General features: G+C 26.8%; 2 protein-coding genes across 2 annotated transcripts; one reads left to right on the top strand and one right to left on the bottom strand.

Moving 5' to 3' along the window:
* Positions 1 to 108: 108 nt before the first annotated feature.
* Positions 109 to 3,496, bottom strand: OCT59_018138 (uncharacterized protein; the record flags this gene model as incomplete). Its single annotated transcript, XM_066148562.1, has 8 exons — positions 109 to 983; positions 1,069 to 1,284; positions 1,351 to 1,434; positions 1,513 to 2,034; positions 2,181 to 2,373; positions 2,466 to 2,561; positions 2,632 to 2,735; positions 2,809 to 3,496. The coding sequence occupies 8 exons, from the start codon at positions 3,494 to 3,496 to the stop codon at positions 109 to 111; spliced, it is 2,778 nt and encodes a 925-aa protein (XP_066004479.1).
* Positions 3,497 to 11,203: 7,707 nt separating this feature from the next.
* Positions 11,204 to 12,490, top strand: OCT59_018139 (uncharacterized protein; the record flags this gene model as incomplete). Its single annotated transcript, XM_066148563.1, has 4 exons — positions 11,204 to 11,653; positions 11,724 to 11,807; positions 11,887 to 11,976; positions 12,047 to 12,490. 4 exons carry the CDS (start codon positions 11,204 to 11,206, stop codon positions 12,488 to 12,490), a joined length of 1,068 nt encoding a protein of 355 aa, XP_066004480.1.
* Between the last annotated feature and the right edge of the window lie 31 nt (positions 12,491 to 12,521).

Below are 12,521 nucleotides of genomic sequence, written 5' to 3' on the forward strand. Positions count from 1 at the left end.
ACCACCCGCAAGCCCAAATAATAATATACAGGTAATGTTTTTATATAAGAGAATCTACAAAGATAAAAATAAACAAAAAAAAAACAAGTAAAAATAAAAATAGACCATTTAAAGTACATCACTAAATTGTTGCCTGTTTATATTATCCTCAGAATTTCTGTGATAAGAACTTTCAAATTCGGCAACATCCACCAACTTTCTTACATGCCCTTCAGCAACTTGTATCAATTTATATATATCTTCTATTTGATTATGAAGATTTTGTGAAGAAATTGGTTTAGACTTGAAATGATGTCCATCTTCAGAATTAATTTGTGAGGAAGATAAAACTTCAGACGATGTAGTATGATCTGTTTGTTCCGAATTGGATGTGTGAAACGCACTCTGTCTCTTCTCAGCTTCATCATACATTTTTGATCTTTCTTGTAACCACTGCCAAAGGGGATTATCTTTTTCATCTTCAAATCGCTCAACAAACAATGGGGTATATTCTCGATGTTCATATGATTTAGAGAAAAGGTCACTACCTCTTCTATTATTCATACTGTCAAGTTTATGTCCAATATTTCGAAGCGTTAGCCAATTGTTAATATTGTTAATTACCAAAATTAATAGTATTAACAACATTATGATATTTGAGGAGGGCATTGTGATATTTTTAATCAATGAATTTAGAATCGATGACAATATATTCGTCACAACATTCCAAATATTATTCTGATGTTGTACTGTTACTGATTCATTTTCTTGTAAGTTCGATACTTCTGTATTCGCTGGACGAATGCGATCTTTAGGTCGCGTATGTGCTCTCTTAAGTGATGCCTTTTCATCCACTGCTTCAGAATCAACAGTTTCTTCTTGAGCTGGAGCTCCTGATTCTTCTCCAAATTCTGAAGGATGAGCTGCAATATATTTTTTAATAGCTTGTGCAAGTTCTTTCCAATATGTTTGCTGTCCATCGATACAAGCCCTTTCGATTGTCCCTAGTTAAAAATTTTTTTATCGCAATTTTCTTATTAGCAATTTTGACGAAACAAAAATTGTTTATTAGAAGCATTTCTTATTTACCTTTCAACCAGCTTGATTTTGACCATTCTACAGAACAGGTAACAATTAATCTGGATTCATTAGCTCCCGCCCACATAATACATATTCTGGTTTTTACGCAAAAACTACTTCCAGATGGTACATCGGGTGTAGTTGTTGTTGACGCATTGGTAACATAATTGTCAAAATCTCGATGTTGACATTCATCTTTGATAATGCATTTAGTACTCTTGGGACCTAGATTTTAGAATCATGTTTATTATCTCAACTTTTATTTTATAATTATTATATTATATTTCTCACCTATAGAATTGTTTAATGGCTTTATATAACTTTGTGATCTTGTCCATGTACAACTTTCGGTATTCCATTCTCCAATTTCGACATCTTTTTTTTACAGAAATAATATGTTAAATATCACAAAAGGTCATAAAATAAAGAAAATATAATTTATGATTTCGTTACCTGTACACTTTTCTTCTTCTGTAAGGTATCGTTTCAAAAATTCACTCGTGAAAAGCAAATTAAAAATCTTTTCAACGCTACCAGTAAATTTTGTATCCAATGATACATTATTATAATGTTGTCCTTTTTTCAAACAAGCACATTGAGTAGATCGACGTTTTTTAATATTATTGTTTGCTGTGTGACGAGGTTGGTTTCGAGGGGACACGGGATGATATTTTTCTATACGTTTTGAATCAGCAATGTCAGCATCAAATAATTGCAACTCAGCATCAGACTTTGATCTTTGACGCTGTATCTTTTGTCCTTTTGTTATTTCACTAGAACTAACAAAATCACGCTTTTTCGGGGAAGGAGGTAATGATTGAAATAAACTATCAACTTTTTCTTGATGTAACGTATTATCATCATCCAAAAATAATGCCGAATTCGAAGATCCACGCATTAATCTCATTGGATCAAGCGTTAATCTTGGTAAGGCGAATTTCTTACGAGGACCTCTTTGTGAAGTTGTTGATTTTCCTGATCGCATACGATAAAATTTTCATACATCAAATAAAGATATACACTATTGGACTACTTATATTTCCCAATAATAATTTGAATATCCTGTAACATTCACTATTTTCTAATTACTCCATTGTATGGTAGAAAAAAAAAGAACATACCTTCATCATCGCCATCATCACTAGACGTAAAACCATCACCACCTGATGTTTCTGAAGCATCGGAACATTTTTGACTTGTTCCATATTCAGATTCGGTAAGGGAGGTCATCGGAAGAGATGGATGAACCTGCTTCCACAATGCAAACAACAAATCATAAACGCTATCCCTTGAAAGGAACGTCGTAAAGAAATGCTAATGTAATGTAACAAAAAATTAAAAGAAATTTCATACAAAAAAAAAAATAATAATAATAAAATAAATAAATAAATAATCTTATAACTTACTTTAGCATGCAGTGTAGATATTTGAATTGCATTAGGTATGACATATGCTGTCATCCTTTTTTCAATTGAAACAATATCAGAAAACGCAATCACCAACTGCAACGAACGGAATAGATTTAGTATCTGTCAGGTATAAATAAGTATATAACAACTATGATTTACATACGTTTGTAACCCATCCAAAAATATTTGCATTGAAACACACATGATTTGCAGAAACATATAATCGTCCTTGTACAAGGATTTCCTTCTGTAAAGCACATCCATAATCTTCAAATATAATAAATATATTTCGAATTAATAAATGCCTAATTGATGGAATGATAGAATTTTCCTCACCTACCATTTATAAGAAAATCTTCTTCCGGAACACTTCTAAATAAGGCATGAAATTCTGCATTCCTTCTTGGAGCAGCAGGAACGTGACCATTCAGTGGTGGAGATTCGATTAAGTTTTCATCAAAAACATTTACACTAGGTCTTTTCCTCTGTTTTGATGACTTTGCAGAATTTGACTTTGTAGGTAAACGAAACTTTTTTGAAGAATTTGAATCACTCAAAAGTAATGAATCACTTCGATCGGTTAAATTGGCATTTGAAGCATTAGGTATTTGTGAAGCAATATCACCAGCTATAGGTGTGGTAAGTTCATCGTCAAACTCACGGTCAAAATGTTCAATTTTCAAAGAAGTAACAGAATTACTAGGTGAAATAGAAATAGAAGGTTGAATTATGATTGGCGTGGTATCTACTGGTTCCACCGTTCCTGCCAAGTTTTCTTGCAACGACGTAGACGAATCAACGTTTACATCCAATTGTTTATTTTCGTCTTTTGGTGTTGATATAGGAGTAGGAAAGGGATAATTTCCGTTGGTTTCGTTAAGTCTTGTATTACCTAACAAGTCTGTTTTATCACTTTGTTTTTGTGGAGAACCGTTTGTGCCGTCCCTAGATTGTTCACTATCCGAGTTATTCCTAGATAATGTGTCTCTTATAGTAGAAGGCAAAGCGGTTTTCGCAATTGATAACATTTAAAACAAAAGTGTATAAAGAAGATTGTTAGAAGTTGGAAAGACTGAGCGAACTGGGCAAAGTTTTTAATAATTTTGATCAAGAATGTTTGTTGGGAGCACAACGCTCGGTTTATTTATGTAAACTAATGAGAGTGTGACATTTAATGGCTTTTTTGTTATTAAACATTGATTTTTTCAGTATAAAAACAATGCAGTCATAATTACATATAAAATCTTTTTTGCATAAAGGTAAGACGATCTCACGGTGGATAATCGTTGGCAAAACGCCATACGGTAATACATCTGAATTTCATTATGTTTTCTATTTTAGCAAAAGATAATCGCAAAATATTGGCATCTAAAAATAAGTTAAGAATTTTACTATGGAAAAAAATGACGACACCAAGCAGCAAATGAGACTCCCCTCCCTAAAATTCTTAAATTCCCAAAGGTAATCTCATGAATTCTTTTCGGTTGTACAATAAACTGGGGAAATGAAAATCATTGTAATCTTGATGGTTATATGGTTATATGGCTTTTTTTTTTATTAATTACGGAAATTCCTTTAATTGAAATGGCTTGGCAATATCAGTAAAAAATGCAAACAAAAAAATCTAGTATATTAATTATATTATTTATAAGCAAAAGATTTTTTTATTACCAGATTTACAACCGTATTATAATTTTAGATTTTATAATGAGACTTGCTATATATCGCCTAATTATATAATTATATTAAAATAAATTATTAATGAACCTTTTCCGGGAATTTTCTTATTATTTTATTGGTTTATTAATTATTATCAATTTGAAGGTTAATTAATTCGTTATTCGTTATCTGTTAATAGCATATAGATTTTATTATATTAGTAATATTTTTTTTTAGAAAATGTAGTTTTAAATGTTTTAAATACTTCAACAAGGATTAAATATGAGCCAATATAACAAAAAGATAGCCTTAATTTATCTCACCCTGCACATCATAAAATACCACGCCCCCACGGGTATAATTCAGGGTAAATTTGATCAGTTGGGGGGTATCGATATTGAATATGACAGTATGATTACAAATCAACTATACTATATATACCGTCAACGAAGTAAGGTTATATGAAAATATTATAGAATATTACAAAAGTAAAAAAAGTAATACAATATTGAGGTCATATTAAGTTTTTTATGTGTGTATTTATTAGATGTCATTTTAAAAATTGTTAGGAATTGCTAAAAATATGGAACTTATTAAAAGAAATGAACATTTTATAAAACCAAATTACAATTATTAAATTATATAAAGTTATAGAATAAAAGTTAATAGTAAAATGATTAAATTTATATATTTTTATATCTAATGAAATACCTGTATATATTTATACTGAAGAAATATAATATAAAAATTAATATATATTAGGATATTAAATATTAGTAGTATTAAGTTTGAACCCTTGAAAAACTGTAATTTGGCAAGAATTTTAGATTTAGATTTGAAATATTTTTATATATAAAAAAAAAAGTAATTATACAATTTAATATATTTTAGGTCAAAGAATTCAAATAATTTCAGATATAATTTTGGATATTAAGTAAATTAATTTGTTTACTATAAAAGATAATTTCAGATTTCAGATTTTAATAAGATATAACTTTACTATAAAAATCAATTTCAAAGCTATCTATAGGCTAAACTGAACTGATGGAATTAATAATTTAATTTAACTTAAGAGTTTTCAAATTGCAGTTTGATTTAACTTGAAAAATTTCAAGTTGCAATCTGATTTAATCTGAAAATTTCAAATTAATAGAATTGTAAAATCAATAGTAATTTTGCAAATATTATTATTTATTTAATATTATTAAATTAAACTGAATTTTCAAGTTGTGATCTAGTTTGACTTGAAAGTTTCAAGTTGTCAATTCAGTTTAATTTAACTTGAATTTTATCAATTAATTTTAATTTTAAATAAAATCAAATTGAATTTTTAATAATATTAATATTAAGATTTAATTGTAATAAAAAAAGTAACATTTATAACATAATTATTAAAAAAGGAAAAAAAATAGGTAAGATCTTACTGTATATTATACTTAATAAAATTATATAATTTATAATATAATAATTTAATTGGCTATTAAATCTGATGACATATAATATAATATATCTGATATATTATTATTCTAAATATTATTTAAAATCTTTTAATTGCTAAATAAAATTATAAAGTAAATATAAATAAATATAAAAATAATAAAATATAATTTTAAAAAAATTCTATAAAAGTATAATATATAAAGGTTTTGTTTTTTATTACATCTGCGTTATATCATATCCCTATAATATATTACATATAAAAGTCATAAATAATATTCTAAATCCTTTTTGATATATTAAAAAAACTTGTAAAGCAGTCAAAAATATATATAATATAAGGTTTTTTATATCAGAATTTTTTAAAAAATAGGAAATCTTAATAAAGTTATATGATCAAAATGATCAATATAATTAATATATAAAGATTACCAAAAAGAGAAATGTGATATATTGCAGATTTTATTTTATTTTTTTTTTGCTTTTTAATTATTAATATAAATATTATATAAGATAACTTTACATTATAAAAACTTTAATAATAAAATAAATATTTTGCCAAATAAAACATATATTAATAAACACAGGTCGAAAAGTGAAAAATCAGGCACCAATCGGTGACTGATAAGCATTTTTGCCAAATGTATCGCCCAATCGAGGCAGTTTGCTAACTTTTGATCCAGTGATCAGAAAAGATGAAATATAGCTCATTGGAATCGTCTCAACATTACGAATCTAATGGTAGTAAAATCGCATTTCTAGGATTAATAATTGATGAGAAATTAAGTAAAATATAAAAATAAAAATGTATCATTTATATTTTATTTAATTTTTTATTAACTATTAATCCTAGAGATGCGATTTTACTACCATTAGATCCGTCTTGTTGATTGGTTCGATTCCAATGAGTTATATTTCATTCTTTTCTGATCATTGGATCAAAAGTTAGCAAACTGCCTGATTGGTGACTGATTGATGCCTGATTTTTCACTTTTCGACCTGTGAAATATTCTGTATTTAAAAAAAAAAGTTTTTATAATTTATTATTTTAAAAGTAAAATTTAAAATTTATAAATTTTTTTACAATTTTAATTTTATAATTCTGATTAGAATTAAATAATTAGTATATAAAATAATTTTTTTTGAAATAAAAATGAGATTAAATATTACATATAGATAAAATTGATACCTTAATTATTTTTTAATATATAAAAATATAGAATTACAGTTGTAAATTGTAAGTTACAATTAGTAACTAAAATCTAATTGCTATATATATAAGTGAAATTTAAATTTATTCTTTTAAAAATATTATAAAAAAATATATTAATTGAATTAAATTGATTGATAAAATTAATAAACTAATTATTAAAATACAATAAAAGTAATAATAAATAACAATATATATTTCATTATTTTTTATAATAATAAAAAATTCAAATAATTAAAATTAATTAGTTTATATAAATTATAAAATAGGATATAAAATAAATTTTTTACTAATTATCTATTAATAAAGTCAAATTATGATTTATTTTATATATATCTAAAATTCTATTTTAAAAAATTATTACAATTTGCAACTTATAATGCATACATAAGTTTTTTTACAGTAAAAAAAATTATTAAATTATTTTAATGAATGCAGTATGTCAAATGCATAGTTTTTTTGATGGGCAGTCAAAATTTTTATTATACCCATTTAGACTATTTTGATCAACAATAAACTATTTTATTTCCTACACTCTTTCTCTCTTAGCTTACTCTTTCCTTACACTCTTTCCCTTTTCATCAAATATTACTATCCTTTACTCTTTTCCTTTCTATAAATACAATTAATATAAGCGATTCAGAATCTTTTTCAAGTGATGATGAGTTTTTTCCCACTGATTTTCCTGAAAATATAACAAAAGATAGTGATTCTAGTGATGGCGAAGATTATACATGCCACCCAAATTATTTTGGGCTGCCATAATTATAAGTGAAATCCCAAATTCAATTATAGCATCCCAAATTATTTTGGCACTTTACATAGTAAATTATATATAAACTAAATGAATTACGGCATCCCAAATTATAATTATGGCATCCCAAAATAATTTGGGCAGCATGTATAGCGAAAATGATGATTTCTATTCTTATAATATAAGTAGTTCAACTTTAACATTAGATGTTGGATTAACATTTTCCTTTTAGAAGATAGCTTTTCAACATATTAAATAATGAGTTCATCAACAAGGTTTTTTTGTTTGTAAAGGAAGATTAGAAAAAGTGCAATCTGAACAAAGAAAACAAACAATTGTGTATCATTGTGAAGAAGTTCCTAATATTAAGCCAAATAAATAAACAAAATCATGTTATACAAATTGTAAGTGGTATGTTAACCTTTCTAGACCAATAAAAAACAATCCTAACTTTTTGATTTTTGTTACTACACTTTTAAATGAACACTCTGGTCATAATTTAGATGTTTCTGCATGTCATTTTGAAGCATTTAAAGCTTTTACAAAGCCTATGTTAAAAGATATTGAATGGATGTCTATACATGATTATTTGAAATCATTGGCAATTAAACGTATGTTAAAAGCCAAATATAACAGAAAAGTTTATAATCAAGACCTTTACAAAGTGATTTACAAGTATCATCATAACAATAATACATATGGTAATGATGTTTTATAAGTTTTTGAATACCTTGAAAAATGTAAAGATGATGATTCACATTGGATAATTTATAAAGATTAGGACCATGAAACTAATACACTGATGAAGCTTTTTTGGATGAGTCCTAAGTAACAAGAAACTTAGTGTTTATATAGTGATGTAGTTCTTAATGACAATACCTTAAAAACAAATCATTATGATATGTTTCTTTCATTTTTTGTAGCAATTGATAACAATATGAAGTCACGAATTATAGTTCAAGTATTAATGAATTAGGAAACTAAGAAAGCATACAGTTGGATTCTGCAATATACAATAGATGCAACAAGATTAATGCCAAAAGTATTTGTAACAGATGCTGATCCCGGTATGGACACAGCAATTCAATTAAAATATCCTTCTACATTTGCAATTCACTGTATTTAGTATATTAGATAAAATCTACTATTGCGTTTGAAATCAAAACTTGGTGGATCATTTAACCAATTCAAAAATGATTTTTATGAATGTCGAAATAGTTTAGACTTTAAAGCAAGAAGTGTTTGAAAAACGTTGGCAAGATTTACTTGCTAACTATCCAAATGCAGTTAGTTATCTTAAGAAAGTTCTTTATCCATCAAAAACTTCTTAGACACATGCATTTAGTACTAATATCTTTACAATAGATATACAAATTACATTACGTAGTGAATCAGTTAATGGTACCTTTAAACGTCTTTTGTACAATTCAAATAGCACACTAGTAGATATACTTCTTAAAGTTGAGGAACGATTAGAAGAGAAGCAAGATAATTAAGATTACGTGAACTGGCATAATACTCTTTTAATTATCCAGTCTACAACTATTGCATCAAATGCTTTTAGTGATATAATCAGTGAACTTAAAGAATTTACTACATTTCCAATTCAAAAAATTCATTACAATGAAATGGAATTGGCATTTAATTATGATGCAAAACTTTTAGATCGATCTTGTATTATTAATGAAGATTTAAAGGTTAGAAATTTCAAAGCATGATAATAAATATTCATTTGAAATATACTTATCTAATCACATTTTATTTACCAAATTAAATTTTTAGGATTGGTCATTTTATTGAGAAATAAGAAATAAGACAAGTTATATTTCAAAACCTTTTGTCATCATATAATGAAACAACTATTAAATGTCTTTGGGAAGTTAATTATTTAACTTCTTTTGAAGTACATCACTTGGTTATTTTATTGAATAATAGAATATACAAATGTTTGTGTATGTCTCTAGTAACCTGTGGAATGATCTGCAGACACTATTTTAGTGTAATGTTACGAACTTCAGATGCACAATTTCATATTGGATTTCTTAATCAATGCTGGTTTATTTCAAATCAATTGGATTTTAGAAAGCAACCTTTTTATCCTGCTACGAAATTTAAAAGTGAATCAAACGCTTAATTTTTAGCTCTTAGTAATACCATATCTGATTTTTCTAACTCAACAGATGAAGTTTCTAAACTTAATATTAATCAATATGCTTCTCTTAAAAAGCAACATCTATATAATGTTAATGTACGAGAGCTGACCAATCAAGCTAAGCAGATTGCTTGCAAAAGTTGTGATAAATTCTTTATTACTTTACTTGAGGAATATATTGACAAAAAAAACTGGAAAGCAATAAATTTACAACATATTGATGTATATAGTAGTCAACATCAAATCATAAATGAAGAAGTAGACCAAGAAAATGATAGAATTATTGGAAATCCTATAATCAGACATCCTAAAGGATGACCATCTGAAACTGCAAGATTTAAAGGACCTTTACAAACTTCAACTCAGTCTAATGAAGTTCCAACAGGTCAAAAATATAGTTTATGCAATAGAAATGGTCATAATCATGCTACATATCCAATGAATCCAATCGAAAGAAAAGAAACAATGAAGTATTGAATCATTAGATTTGTAATATTGAATTAAGGTAAGTGTTGAGTCAGATTAAAGTTAAGGTTGGGGTTAGGGTTAGGGTTAGGATTAGGATTAGGGTTAGAGTTAGGATTAGGATTAGGTTAGGGTTAGGGTTAGGGTTAGGTTGGTTTAGTTAAAATTTAAAAGTTTAAAATGCTAACTCAATTATTTTTTTTATTTTGTAGATATAAAGTATGAATTTGCATTTATTTATTAATATGTTATTATAATTGTTTACAATAAAATTTATAAAATATTAGTTAGGTGCACATAGAATAATGTACGTGACTACGTGTTGCTATAATTTCTAATAAATTTTTTATATTTTTTATGCATGCGTAGAAATAATAAGAGTTTAAAATTTTATATATAATTTATGCACCTCTGCACTTTGTGCAGATGCGTAGAAAAAAAAAACCTGATATTATATATATATATTTTTTAATATTTATATTTACAGATTATCGCTATTTTCGATTTGGTTGAATCTGTACTATGTTGATCAATTATAATAAATTTACCAAAAACACCAAAAACACCCAAGTTATTTGATTTGTTAATAAAAGCGTGACTCTTAAATGATTTTCAATTAAAATATGATATAAAAGGATAGTACCTGGCGCAGTTTGTACAATAAAATCCAAAAAATGACGCGTGAATATCTACCTGCTAATTGCTACACTTGTAAAAAGTGTTTAATTTGTTTTACTTTAGACACTTGCAAGTGTGATAAAAGTGTGAAACCAACAAGAGTAGGCAACCCACAACGCGGTCAACAAATTTATTCTCACGTTTTTACTCCCAACGAAGAACTGTAAACGGCAAACCAATTTCTTTTTTCTGCTAACGAAAATTTTCAATACAATAGCAATTTTAACATTCCATTTTCTTTCACCTTTTGTTCTACTTGCAATAGTAAATTTCAAAGATTGAAAGGTAATGATAAGTTAGCTAAAAGAAAAGACATATATACTAAAAAAAAAATACTTGCTGAAAAAGAGGAGAAGATATTAGAAAAATCTACTAATAAAATGAATAGTATATCTATTGATGTTGAAGATACTAAATCTAGTGATTTTGTTGATGGAGAAGATGAGGATGATATTTCTGAATTTTCTGAAGTTGAAGACTATGGAATTGATCAAATCAAGTTACAAATAGCTATTGAAAAGAAGGGTAAGAAAACTTCTACTTCTAAAACTATAACCATCAAACCAGTTGAATATATTACTGTTATAGAAGGAATCAATAATGCTGTTCAAAAAGCACTTAAGAATAGAAATATCAAGCCAGCAGATTACAGTATGTCATATAAAGCAGTAAATGCGCGTGGCCCTTCAAGTACATTAGAAGATAAATTGGATTTTAATGAATTTATTGAAGATTATAAGAAAATCATTGCTGCAGGCAAGAAAGTGTCAATAATAATTGTAATTGGTGATGATTCTACAAATGAAAAAACAAAATCAAAGCGTTTAAAGGTAAGAAAGTTCTGAAGTTCAACTGTTTTTTTAGTTTTTTCAATATCTAATTTCATATTAAAAATTTCAGGCTTCTGACAAAAGTGATTCCTCAGCTTCGATGAAGAAAGAAATCAAAGAATATTATCAAATTCTAAAAAGAAAAGAAAGTCGCGTGCTACTCAAGAAAATGATTTATCTAAAGAAGAACAAACAAGAGCGGGAATCTAGCTGCTTTATGTGAAAAATACAAGTGTGATATGCATAATACACCATGCTTTATTCAAGAAAATCGCCATTTACAACTAAATCCAGCTAGATTACAGCTTTGGGCACGTGAAATTGTAAGTAATTTTAATTATTAGCAAATTGATTTTGCATTTATTTCAATTCTAACCTCAATAAAAATTATAGCATAATAAAAATACTACTTATGACGTTCCTCAAACATTTCCAACATTCAATGCAGCATTGGGCACGTTGGTAAACAAAAATAATGATACACAAATACCAACTATAGCGTCTACTACATCTACTACACCTGTTAATCCTATTGTGATTCAAATGCCATATCCTTATTCTCATTCTCCTTCAAATACATCTATTCATCCAACATCTATTCATCCAATATCATCACCTACTACAAATCATGAATTACCTTCAGTTACTGAATTTTTTCTTAACTTAGATCAAAAATATAATTGTAATAATGTATATTCCAAATTTGAAAATGCTTTTTTAAAAGAAGAAATTACGGTAAATGCAATTAAAGATTTGACTGATGAACAAATGGTAAAATTAGGAATTGTTAAAATTGGGTGGCAAAAAAACATTAGGCAAGCAGCACAAAGATATTGATTGATTAGTATATTTTTGTATTTCATTATAA

This window comes from Rhizophagus irregularis, chromosome 27 (assembly GCF_026210795.1).
Source record: "Rhizophagus irregularis chromosome 27, complete sequence".
NCBI lineage: Eukaryota > Fungi > Glomeromycota > Glomeromycetes > Glomerales > Glomeraceae > Rhizophagus > Rhizophagus irregularis.